This window comes from Salvelinus namaycush, unplaced genomic scaffold (assembly GCF_016432855.1).
Source record: "Salvelinus namaycush isolate Seneca unplaced genomic scaffold, SaNama_1.0 Scaffold132, whole genome shotgun sequence".
Lineage (NCBI taxonomy): Eukaryota > Metazoa > Chordata > Actinopteri > Salmoniformes > Salmonidae > Salvelinus > Salvelinus namaycush.
In genome coordinates this window covers 34,099-46,722 of record NW_024058031.1, presented here as the reverse complement: position 1 = coordinate 46,722, position 12,624 = coordinate 34,099, and the positions used below count along the sequence as shown (strand labels likewise).

General features: G+C 42.4%; 1 protein-coding gene across 1 annotated transcript; it reads left to right on the top strand.

Annotated features, from left to right (window-relative positions):
• Window positions 1–3,303: 3,303 nt before the first annotated feature.
• On the top strand, window positions 3,304–4,847 carry LOC120036373 (transmembrane protein 236-like). The gene has a single exon (XM_038982846.1). The coding sequence runs from the start codon at window positions 3,817–3,819 to the stop codon at window positions 4,462–4,464; it is 648 nt and encodes a 215-aa protein (XP_038838774.1). The 5' UTR covers window positions 3,304–3,816; the 3' UTR covers window positions 4,465–4,847.
• Window positions 4,848–12,624: the final 7,777 nt, after the last annotated feature.

The following is a 12,624-nucleotide window of genomic DNA, read 5'->3' as shown; positions in this document are numbered from 1 at the left end:
TGTGCGTTCGATTACAGGCTCAAACTGTCTAGAAACAAAGCACTTTCTTCTGATAATGGGCCTCTGTAGATATTCCATTCAAAATCAGCCGTTACCAGCTACAATAGTCATTTACAACATTAACAGTGTTTATACTGAATTTCTGATCAATTTGATATTTCAATGGACAATAAATGTGCTTTTCTTTCAAAAACAAGGACATTTCTAAGTGACCCCAAACTTTTGAAAGGTAGTGTATATTTCCAAATTGAGGTTGGAATGGTAGTATGAAATTGATGATAATTCCCCTTTACTGTTAGAGCTGTTTGAAAAGACCGCCTGCTTTTGTGGGATGGAGTTTTGGCCTGCCTGGTGACATCACCAGGTGTTACATTAGTTAATAGACCAATAACAAAGAGAGTTCCAAACCTCTGCCAATAACAGCTAGTTTTCAGTTTTCCTCTCCCCACTCATACCACTCCCAGACAGTCCTAGAAAAATTCAAGCTTGAGAAATTGCTCATTGCTAAGAACTATTTTTGACCATTTTGATTGAAAACAATCACAGTAAGATACTTAATTCTTACCCAGATGTTTTTATTTAACCTTTATTTAACCAGGTAGGCTAGTTGAGAACACCTTTATTTAACCAGGTAGGCCAGTTGAGAACACCTTTATTTAACCAGGTAGGCTAGTTGAGAACACCTTTATTTAACCAGGTAGGCCAGTTGAGAACACCTTTATTTAACCAGGTAGGCCAGTTGAGAACACCTTTATTTAACCAGGTAGGCCAGTTGAGAACACCTTTATTTAACCAGGTAGGCTAGTTGAGAACACCTTTATTTAACCAGGTAGGCCAGTTGAGAACACCTTTATTTAACCAGGTAGGCTAGTTGAGAACACCTTTATTTAACCAGGTAGGCTAGTTGAGAACACCTTTATTTAACCAGGTAGGCCAGTTGAGAACACCTTTATTTAACCAGGTAGGCTAGTTGAGAACACCTTTATTTAACCAGGTAGGCCAGTTGAGAACACCTTTATTTAACCAGGTAGGCCAGTTGAGAACACCTTTATTTAACCAGGTAGGCTAGTTGAGAACACCTTTATTTAACCAGGTAGGCTAGTTGAGAACACCTTTATTTAACCAGGTAGGCCAGTTGAGAACACCTTTATTTAACCAGGTAGGCTAGTTGAGAACACCTTTATTTAACCAGGTAGGCTAGTTGAGAACACCTTTATTTAACCAGGTAGGCCAGTTGAGAACACCTTTATTTAACCAGGTAGGCTAGTTGAGAACACCTTTATTTAACCAGGTAGGCCAGTTGAGAACACCTTTATTTAACCAGGTAGGCTAGTTGAGAACACCTTTATTTAACCAGGTAGGCCAGTTGAGAACACCTTTATTTAACCAGGTAGGCCAGTTGAGAACACCTTTATTTAACCAGGTAGGCCAGTTGAGAACACCTTTATTTAACCAGGTAGGCTAGTTGAGAACACCTTTATTTAACCAGGTAGGCTAGTTGAGAACACCTTTATTTAACCAGGTAGGCTAGTTGAGAACACCTTTATTTAACCAGGTAGGCTAGTTGAGAACACCTTTATTTAACCAGGTAGGCTAGTTGAGAACACCTTTATTTAACCAGGTAGGCCAGTTGAGAACACCTTTATTTAACCAGGTAGGCCAGTTGAGAACACCTTTATTTAACCAGGTAGGCCAGTTGAGAACACCTTTATTTAACCAGGTAGGCCAGTTGAGAACACCTTTATTTAACCAGGTAGGCCAGTTGAGAACACCTTTATTTAACCAGGTAGGCCAGTTGAGAACACCTTTATTTAACCAGGTAGGCCAGTTGAGAACACCTTTATTTAACCAGGTAGGCCAGTTGAGAACACCTTTATTTAACCAGGTAGGCTAGTTGAGAACACCTTTATTTAACCAGGTAGGCCAGTTGAGAACACCTTTATTTAACCAGGTGGCCAGTTGAGAACACCTTTATTTAACCAGGTAGGCCAGTTGAGAACACCTTTATTTAACCAGGTAGGCCAGTTGAGAACACCTTTATTTAACCAGGTAGGCCAGTTGAGAACACCTTTATTTAACCAGGTGGCCAGTTGAGAACACCTTTATTTAACCAGGTAGGCCAGTTGAGAACACCTTTATTTAACCAGGTAGGCTAGTTGAGAACACCTTTATTTAACCAGGTGGCCAGTTGAGAACACCTTTATTTAACCAGGTAGGCCAGTTGAGAACAAGTTCTCATTTATAACTGCAACCTGGCCAAGATAAAGCAAAGCAGTGCGACACAAACAACAACACATAGTTACACATGGAATAAACAAACGTACAATCAATAACACAACAGAAAAGAAAATCTATAAACAGTGTGTGCAAATGAGGTAAGGCAATAAATAGGCCGTAGTGGCGAAGTAATTTGAATTTAGCAATTAAACACTGGAGTGATAGATGTGCAGAAGATGAATGTGCAAGTAGAGATACTGTGGTGAAAAGGAGCAAAAATAAATAATAACAATATGGGGATGAGGTAGTTGGATGGGCTATTTACAGATGGGCTATGTACAGGTGCAATGATCTGTGAGCTGCTCTGACAGCTGATGCTGAAAGTTAGTGAGGGAGATATGAGTCCCCAGCTTCAGTGATTTTTGCAATTCGTTCCTGTCATTGGCAGCAGAGACCTGAAAGGCCAAAGGAGGACTAGGAGGAATAGGCTTTGGGGGTGACCAGTGAAATATACCTGCTGAAGCGCGTGCTACGGGTGATTGCTGCTATGGTGACCAGTGAGCTGAGATAAGGTGGGGCTTTACCTAGCAAAGACTTATAGATGACCTGGAGCCAGTGGGTTCGGCGATGAATACGAAGCGAGGGCCAGCCAACGAGAGCATACAGGTCACAGTGGTGGGTAATATATGGGTCTTTGGTGACAAAACGGATGGCATTGTGATAGACTACATCCAGTTTGCTGAGTAGAGTGTTGGAGGCTATTTTGTAAATGACATCGCTGAAGTCAAGGATTGGTAGGATGGTCAGTTTTACGACGGTATGTTTGGCAACATGAGTGAATGATGCTTTGTTGTGAAATAGGAAGCCGATTCTAGATTTAATTTTGGATTGGAGATGTTTAATGTGAGTCTGGAAGGAGAGTTTACAGTCTAACCAGACACCTAGGTATTTGTAATTGTCCACATATTTTAAGTCAGAACCGTCCAGAGTAGTGATGCTGGACGGGCGGGCAGGTGCGGGCAGCGATCGGTTGAAGAGCATGCATTTAGTTTTACTTGCATTTAAGAGCAGTTGTAGGCCACGGAAGGAGAGTTGTATGGCATTGAAGGTTGTCCGGAGGTTAGCTAACACAGTGTCCAAAGAAGGGCCAGAATTATACAGAATCAAATATGATTTGATGGAGATAAAAAGACAGCTGCATTGGACCTTTTAGAAATGATTAAATCCAAATGGAAACTGTAGTAATGATGATGGACCTACATTCATATTGTTTCTTGACTGGGTCCAGCTCGCTGAAAAAGCTAAACCGGTCAGAGAGCATCACAAATTCCCAAAACAATGGATTCAGAAGATTTTTTCCACGTTTTGTCAGCAAGGAAATATAACACATTTTCAATGTGGCCCTCCGGACCTCGTTGAAGACCGAATGCGGTCCCTGGGGCAATATGAGTTTGACACCCCTGGTGTAGACAATATTGCCATAGTCTGTAACTGGTAAGAATTTTGACTGAATGATCTGTTTTCTGCTATTTGATGAAAGGCATGACCTATTTCTATAAAATAAGTCAATTTTTATTCTTCTAAGCAGGGACACGATCAATGTGGGCACCACTGATACTACTATATAATGATGTCCTGTTGTCTCCTCCAGCAGACCGTATGGAAATGGATCTGGACATGCCGGGTCCTGTTCTGACCCACCTGGAGCAGGTGAACAGCGTGTCGGGTCAACTGTACTATGAGAGGGGTCAGAACGGGGTGTTGGGGAACGGCTCGGCTACAGGGAGGTGGAGGGACCAGGAAGCAGTCGGCTCACGACCAACCAGCGCGGCCTACCTGTACTCCTCGTCACACTCCCACTCTGGCCCGCTCCGTGTCCTGTGGTCCCAGGATATGAGGTCAGAGGTGTTTGTTCACAGCTTCCTGTTCTGGATGGATGTGGTGGAGCTGGTGCGCGTGGCGGGGATTCCAGATGTGTTTTACTCTGGCTGGGTGTTTGCTGTCTACATCCTGGCATTTCTATCCTGTCTCCGTCTGGCAGTGACGCCTCACAGCGCTCTACTGCCATCAGCTGGCTTTTTCCTGCAGGACCTGCCTTTCCTGCTGCTGCGCCTCGCTCTGATCTCTGTCCACGGCTACATCACACCGCTGCTTTACCCAATGAAGAACCTGTTGGTCTGCCTGACATTCACCTACTTCAACTTCCTGACCAAGCTCCGCCTCTTCCGCAGAGAGAGCATGTTCTAGTCTTGCCCACCAGCCAGCTCTCTCTGTCGAGACGTCTGGTTTCACAACGCCTCAGAACTGGACTTGACGGGGAGTCTATTGCAGGAGCAGTGAAAACAGGAGTGGTGTAAAGTACTTTTTGGGTATCTGTACTTTTATTTAGTATTTATATTTTTGACAACTTTTACTCCACTACATTCCTAAAGACAATAATGTACTTTTTATTCCTTTCATTTTCCCTGACACCCAAAAGTACACATCACATGTTGATTGCTTAGCTGCACAGGATAATTGTCTAATTCACACACTTATCAAGATAACATCCCTGGTCATCCCTACTGCCTCTGATCTCAGTGTTGAACTGTGCATCTGACTATCCGTAAATTTAAAAAACAAGAAAATCGTGTTGTCTGGTTTGCTTAATATAAGGAATTTTCTATTATTTATACTTTTACTTTTGATACTTAAGTACATTTAAAACCAAATACTTTTAGACTTTTACTCAAGTAATATTTTATTGGTTGACTTTCACTTTTTTACTTGAGTCATTTTCTATTAAGGTATCTTTTTACTTTTGCTCAAGGATGAAGATTGGGTACTTATTCCACCACTGGTAAACAGTCCGTTTTAACTGGCTGATCGCTCAGTCCATCACCATCTAGCAGAACCCTTAGAACCTCCCCCCTACATTGTAAAGTTCAATGTGCCAAGCAGAGCAAGTGATTTAAACAACGAAGTGATTTAGGAAAATCTGAAAGTATGCATCTTAGAATTTTTTTCACATATAAACTGTATATGCCCGAACACAGAATCAGTTGAGCTTCCCAAAAATAATATGTGATCGAACACTTTGCCATTTCTCAAATTCCCATAATACAGCTGTAGCTGGCTCGCTCCCTCTCACGCCTCGATTTTAACTACACCCCTTTCAAGTCTTTGTAGCACAGTGTTACCAGGCTCTATATGTCAGCAAATCGAGCCTGGGGACAAGGTTAAGTTCTAAAGAGATGACATCATCAGGATTCACTGAGTTATTGGTTTTTATACCATAGAGGAAGAGGAAGACATTAGGGCTAGCCCATGTCCCCTAGGGCTAGGGAGTGAACATTATTTATAATAAGGGTTACATGGGGAAAATTGGACCTCTCTGAAATGAAAATGGATGCCCTGCCTGAACCATCCCCTATACCCAAAAATAATAATTAAAATGAAATGGAAAGCAGAGAACATGTCTACAATTTACCCTCACTTCTTTGACAGACCAAAACCTTAGATATGTCGTTTTAAAAACTGTTCTTTGTCCTGTAAGCATTACATGGCAAAACGATAATTTTGATAGTGCATGGGGTTGCAGGCCAGGAGTTTGTCGGTTTGCAGACCACCGTAGACAAGAGTAGGGGTGGGAAGATTTCATTTATAGTAGAAGCTATCAGATTAATCTATTGTGTTTGCAGCACCGAGAAAGAATTACGTTTCATTAACATTCCATGCAATTCTATGTAATTTAACATATTAGCATAATATTTTTGTCATACCACAAATTACTGAAATTACAGACTGAGATAGGCTGATGTGTTCATCTTAACATATTTCTCCAATGCCAAAGTGTGCCTTGTTTGCAACAAAATGATCCTCAGTTGAAAATAGTTCAATCTGAGACGTCATTAGGAATCTGAGCATGGTACTTTCAAAAGTTAAAGCTACCTTTCCACCCCAGACAGAGTAGTCCTACCTTTCCACCCCAGACAGAGTAGACCTACCTTTCCACCCCAGACAGAGTAGACCTACCTTTCCACCCCAGACAGAGTAGTACCTACCTTTCCACCCCAGACAGAGTAGACCTACCTTTCCAACCCAGACAGAGTAGTACCTACCTTTCCACCCCAGACAGAGTAGTACCTACCTTTCCACCCCAGACAGAGTAGTACCTACCTTTCCACCCCAGACAGAGTAGTACCTACCTTTCCACCCCAGACAGAGTAGTACCTACCTTTCCACCCCAGACAGAGTAGTACCTACCTTTCCACCCCAGACAGAGTAGTACCTACCTTTCCACCCCAGACAGAGTAGTACCTACCTTTCCACCCCAGACAGAGTAGTCCTACCTTTCCAACCCAGTCAGAGTAGTACCTACCTTTCCGCCCCAGACAGAGTAGTACCTACCTTTCCGCCCCAGACAGAGTAGACCTACCTTTCCACCCCAGACAGAGTAGTCCTACCTTTCCACCCCAGACAGAGTAGTCCTACCTTTCCACCCCAGACAGAGTAGTACCTACCTTTCCACCCCAGACAGAGTAGTCCTACCTTTCCACCCCAGACAGAGTAGTACCTACCTTTCCACCCCAGACAGAGTAGTACCTACCTTTCCGCCCCAGACAGAGTAGACCTACCTTTCCGCCCCAGACAGAGTAGTCCTACCTTTCCGCCCCAGACAGAGTAGTCCTACCTTTCCGCCCCAGACAGAGTAGTCCTACCTTTCCGCCCCAGACAGAGTAGTCCTACCTTTCCGCCCCAGACAGAGTAGTCCTACCTTTCCGCCCCAGACAGAGTAGTCCTACCTTTCCGCCCCAGACAGAGTAGTCCTACCTTTCCGCCCCAGACAGAGTAGTCCTACCCTTCCGCCCCAGACAGAGTAGTCCTACCCTTCCGCCCCAGACAGAGTAGACCTACCTTTCCGCCCCAGACAGAGTAGACCTACCTTTCCGCCCCAGACAGAGTAGACCTACTGACACAGACAATGTAAGCTTTAACTGCTGGCTACTCTTCATCCGTGGCTTAACCTAATGAGAGAAGGTAATAAGTGTCTCCCTAAAAATGGTCTGGGTTAAACATCTTCTATTGTACAGATAGTGACTAGCTTAATCAATTGATAGTGACAGAATTAGATTACTTCCCAAGCAAAGTCTGCCTCTGAATGTCAAAGAAATGAAACGATGATATCCCCATAATGTATCACAGACACGTCTTTCCCAGGTATTTTACAGCTTGTTTCTTGTATAAGGTATTCCATACCCCCTAGGGTTAGCCCATATAACTACAAACTACAATACAATGTGCAGTGTGTCGTGAGCCATCACTTTTGAGTTAAATGTAAGTTCAGTATTTATTCCTATTCGTACTCCATGTTTGTTCATATTACATGACTGGACTTCAACGATGTTAACATTTTTCCAAAAGGACTTTGTGGGTCAATTACAGCCAACAGTCTCAACACCAGGTGATCGCTCGTTAAAGCAATAATATGCGCTAAGATTACCCGCCCAGCTGATCTCAATTTCAACCACAATTGGCCACTATATTACCGCTACCTAAAGCTGATGTCCATGTTAAAACAACCACATCAACTGAAATCATCTTATTCAAGCTGATCGAATATGGCCAGAGCTTACCCATGGTGTTGTACAATGATTTACATCAACAGAAATCCACTTATTTAAGCTGAACGATGATGGCCAGAGCTTACCCATGGTGTTGTACAATGATTTACATCAACAGAAATCCACTTATTCAAGCTGAACGATGATGGCCAGAGCTTACCCATGGTGTTGTACAATGATTTACATCAACAGTCATCATTTTTGTCAAAGTATGATATACGCTTCCATTCAAAAGTTTGGGGTCACTTAGAAATGTCCTTGTTCTTGAAAGGAAGCACATTTGTTGTCAATTTAAAATAACATCAAATTAATCAGAAATACAGCGTAGACATTGTTAATGTTGTAAATGACTATTGTAGACTATTGTAGCTGGAAACTGCAGATTGTTTTAATGGAATATCTACATAGGCGTACAGAGGCCCATTATCAGCAACCATCACTCCTGTGTTCCAATGGTACGTTGTGTTAGCTAATCCAAGTTGATCATTTTAAAAGGATAATTGATCATTAGAAAAGCCTTTTGCAATTATGTTAGCACAGCTGAAAACTGTTGTCCTGATTTAAAGAAGCAATACAACTGTCTGCCTTTAGACTAGTTGAGTATCTAGCATCAGCATTTGTGGTTTCGATTACAGGCTCAAAATGGCCAGAAACAAAGGACTTTCTTCTGAAACGCGTCAGTCTATTCTTGTTCTGAGCAAGAGGACAAGTACATTAGTGTCTAGTTTGGGAAACAGATACCTCACAAGTCCTCAACTAGCAGCTTCATTAAATAGTACCCACAAAACACCAGTTTTAACGTCAACAGTGAGGAGGCGACTCCGGGATGCTGGCCTTCTAGGCAGAGTTACAAAGAAAAAGCCATATCTCAAACTGGCCAATAAACAGAAAAGATTAAGATGGGCTAAAGAACACAGACACTGGACAGAGGAACTCTGCCTAGAAGGCCAGCATCCCGGCATCGCCTCTTCACTGTTGACGTTGAGACTGGTGTCAAGGAACTCGTTAATCTGTGTTGTTGTGCTGTTACATTTGTATTGGTGTTTCATGTCCGATGCGCTCAGGGTGTTGTTAGTCACTTGCGGAGTGCATCATGTGCAAAGTCATTTCACTTCCCCTGTGAGAACCACAGCTGACTTGGCTTTGCTGTACCGCAGCCGAAGCCTGGCAGCAGCCTACCTACCAAAGGTTGCACAGTGTCCATTACAATGTAGAAAACGCATCTCTATCCCAAACCTTTCAATAGTTATCTATATTACCCGAGTTTTGTCTTATTCCATTTATTTATATGAAAATGCTAAAACTTTAGATATAAATAGATGGCGAAGTCAAAGATACTGGTTTCCATTTGTTGCAAAGTTTTCCCTAAATGCTTATGACAGATCCAGAATCAGCCAGAGCCAGCTGGCTAATCTTTTGAATACAGTAAAAAACAAACAGCAACAACAACACATTAGCTAGCCAGCTACATTAGCTAGCCAGCTACACTGACAGCTGTCAGTGCCTTATTTGTTGATGTTTATACACGTGACGATGTTCCTTCCCCAATTCGTGAATAACTAGCCTCCATTATTCTTTGGAGGTGGAACCTAAAATAGAGTTTCCGCTCTAGAACAGGAATTAAGTCGAAATAGGGACGGCATTGCCCTCTGGTGGGGTCCTTTACCCCAGTAGTAAGCATTTCACTGTTAGTCTATAACTGTTCTTGACAAAGCATGTGACAAAATAATCGAATTTGATCCTGGTTTTTCAAGACTATTTAGCCCTCTGGTAGGTATTTGCAGTGTGATTTAAAACTCATATCTGAGTAGACTAAGCACAGATCTAACTATTTTGACAATCAGTCTGTACAACTGAAATTACTCTACACATTTTATGAATGTAAAGCTTGTTGGTCTACTTTTCATTTCCAATTTATATAACATGAATAAAAGCTTGTCTTAATACAGTATGGTTGTTTTTTATCAAAGGAAAGTAGAGTACAGTAAAGTAGAATGTAATCCAATCAAATGTATTTATGAAGCCTTTCTTACATCAGCTGATGTCACAAAGTGCTGTACAGAAACCATGCCTAAAACCCCCAACAGCAGGCAATGCAGGTGTAGAAGCACGGTGGCTAGGAACACTCCCTAGAAAGGCCAAAACCTAGGAAGAAACCTAGAGAGGAACCAGGCTATGAGGGGTGGCCAGTCCTCTTCTGGCTGTGCCGGGTGGAGATTATAACAGAACATGGCCAAAATGTTCATAGATGACCAGCAGGTCAAATAATAATAATCACAGTAGTTGTTGAGGGTGCAACAGGTCAGCACCTCAGGAGTAAATGTCAGTTGGCTTTTCATAGCCGATCATTCAGAGTATCTCTACTGCTCCTGCTGTCTCTAGAGAGTAGAAAACAGCAGGTCTGGGACAGGTAGCACGTCCGGTGAACAGGTCAGAGTTCCATAGCCGCAGGCAGAACAGTTGAAACTGGAGCAGCAGCACGGTCAGGTGGACTGGGAACAGCAAGGAGTCATCATGCCAAGTAGTCCTGAGTTATGGTCCTAGGGCTCAGGTCCTCCGAGAGAGAAAGAAAGAGAGAATTAGAGATAGCATACTTAAATTCACACAGGACACCGGATAAGACAGGAGAAGTACTCCAGATATAACAGACTGACCCTAGCCCCCGACACATAAACTACTGCAGCATAAATACTGGAGGCTGAGACAGGAGGGGTCAGGAGACACTGTGGCCCCATCCGATGATACCCCCGAACAGGGCCAAACAGGCAGAATATAACCCCACCCACTTTGCCAAAGCACAGCCCCCACACCACTAGAGGGATATCTTCAACCACCAACTTACCATCCTGAGACAAGGCTGAGTATAGCCCACAAAGATCTCCGCCACGTCACAACCCATGGGGGGGGGGGGCGCCAATCTGGACAGGAAGATCACGTCAGTGACTCAACCCACTCAAGTGAGGCACCCCTCCTAGGGATGGCATGGAACTATACTGTACTGAACTCTACTTGACTTTCCTGTACTGTTCTGAACTATACTAGAGTTTACTGTACTCAAGTTTCTTACAATTCACTGGGTCTATATTCTTACGATAAATATTTTTGATTAATTACCAGCCTTGCTATTTTCAATGTTCCTGATACATCGATATTTCATTGGGCCAAGAGTAAAGAACCTAGACGCAGCTGTCTGGTATCTAACTCGTTTGACTTAATAAAAGTGGAAGTTCAACTGATCTGCTGGTTTATTCTTGTGGGTTTTTGGTTGCAAGCGGGTTTTAACATGCAGGTGCATGTCATTTCTTCGGAAGTAGCATTTGAAGAAATCCAGTGCTAAGCAGCAGCTGCCCAATAAGTTCAGCTTTTTTTTTGAAAATAGGATTTACTTTGTTGTACTATTTTAAATATTACATCAACGTTTACAAATTGATCCTCAGAGATGTCTTTACAGCAATGTCATACTTCTTGAATTTGTTCTTAACTGACTTGCCACTATAGGGGGTGCTGTTTAGTTTAGGTGACTCGTTAAAGGTTAACTGACTTGCCTAGTTAAATAAAGGTTTAAAAAAAACAAATTCAATGTGGAAACAGATGTATTGGGATAATATTAGAAACAGATGGTCAGAACACTGTACTAGAGTAATTCCTAAGTCATGTGTAATGTATAATTAAGCAATACGGCACGGGTGGGTGTGGTATATGGCCAATATACCACGGCCAAGGGCTGTTCATACACGATGCAACGCGGAGTGCCTGGATACAGACCTTAGCCTTGGTATATTGGCCATATACCACAAATCCCCGAGGTGCCTTAATACAGGCCAGGTCTACAGGCCAGGTCTAGTATAATACTGGCCAGGTCTATTATAATACAGGCCATGTCTCCAGGCCAGGTCTATTATAATACAGGCCAGGTTTATTATAATACAGGTCAAGTCTATTATTATACTGGAAGGTCTATTATAATAGAGGCCAAGTCTATTATAATATATGCCAGGTCTATTATAATACTGGCCAGGTCTACAGGCCAGGTCTATTATAATACAGGCCAGGTCTATTATAATACAGGCCAGGTCTATTATTATACAAACCAGGTCTACAGGCCAGGTCTAGTATAATACATTCCAGGTCTACAGACCAGGTCTATTATAATACAGGCCAGGTCTATTATTATACACACCAGGTCTACAGGCCAGGTCTAGCATAATACAGGCCAGGTCTACAGACCAGGTCTATTATAATACAGGCCAGGTCTATTATAATACAGGTCAGGTCTACAGGCCAGGTCAATTATTATACATACCATGTCTACAGGCCAGGTCTATTATAATAGATTCCAGGTTTATTATAATAGATTCCAGGTCTATTATAATACAGACCAGGTCTAGTATAATACAGGTCAGGTCTACAGGCCAGGTCTATTATAATACAGGCCAGGATTATTATAATACAGGTCAAGTCTATTATAATATAGGCCAGGTCTATTATAATACTGGCCAGGTCTATTTTTATACTGGAACGGTCTATTATAATACAGGCCAGGTCTACAGGCCAGGTCTAGTATAATACAGGCCAGGTCTAGTATAATACAGGCCAGGTCTAGTATAATACAGGCCAGGTCTATTATAATACAGACCATGTCTACAGACCAGGTCTAGTATAATACAGGTCAGGTCAATTATAATACAGGCCAGGTCTATTATAATACAGGCCAGGTCTACAGGCCAGGTCTATTATAATACAGGCCAGGTCTATTATAATACAGGCCAGGTCTATTATAATACAGGCCAGGTGTATTATAATA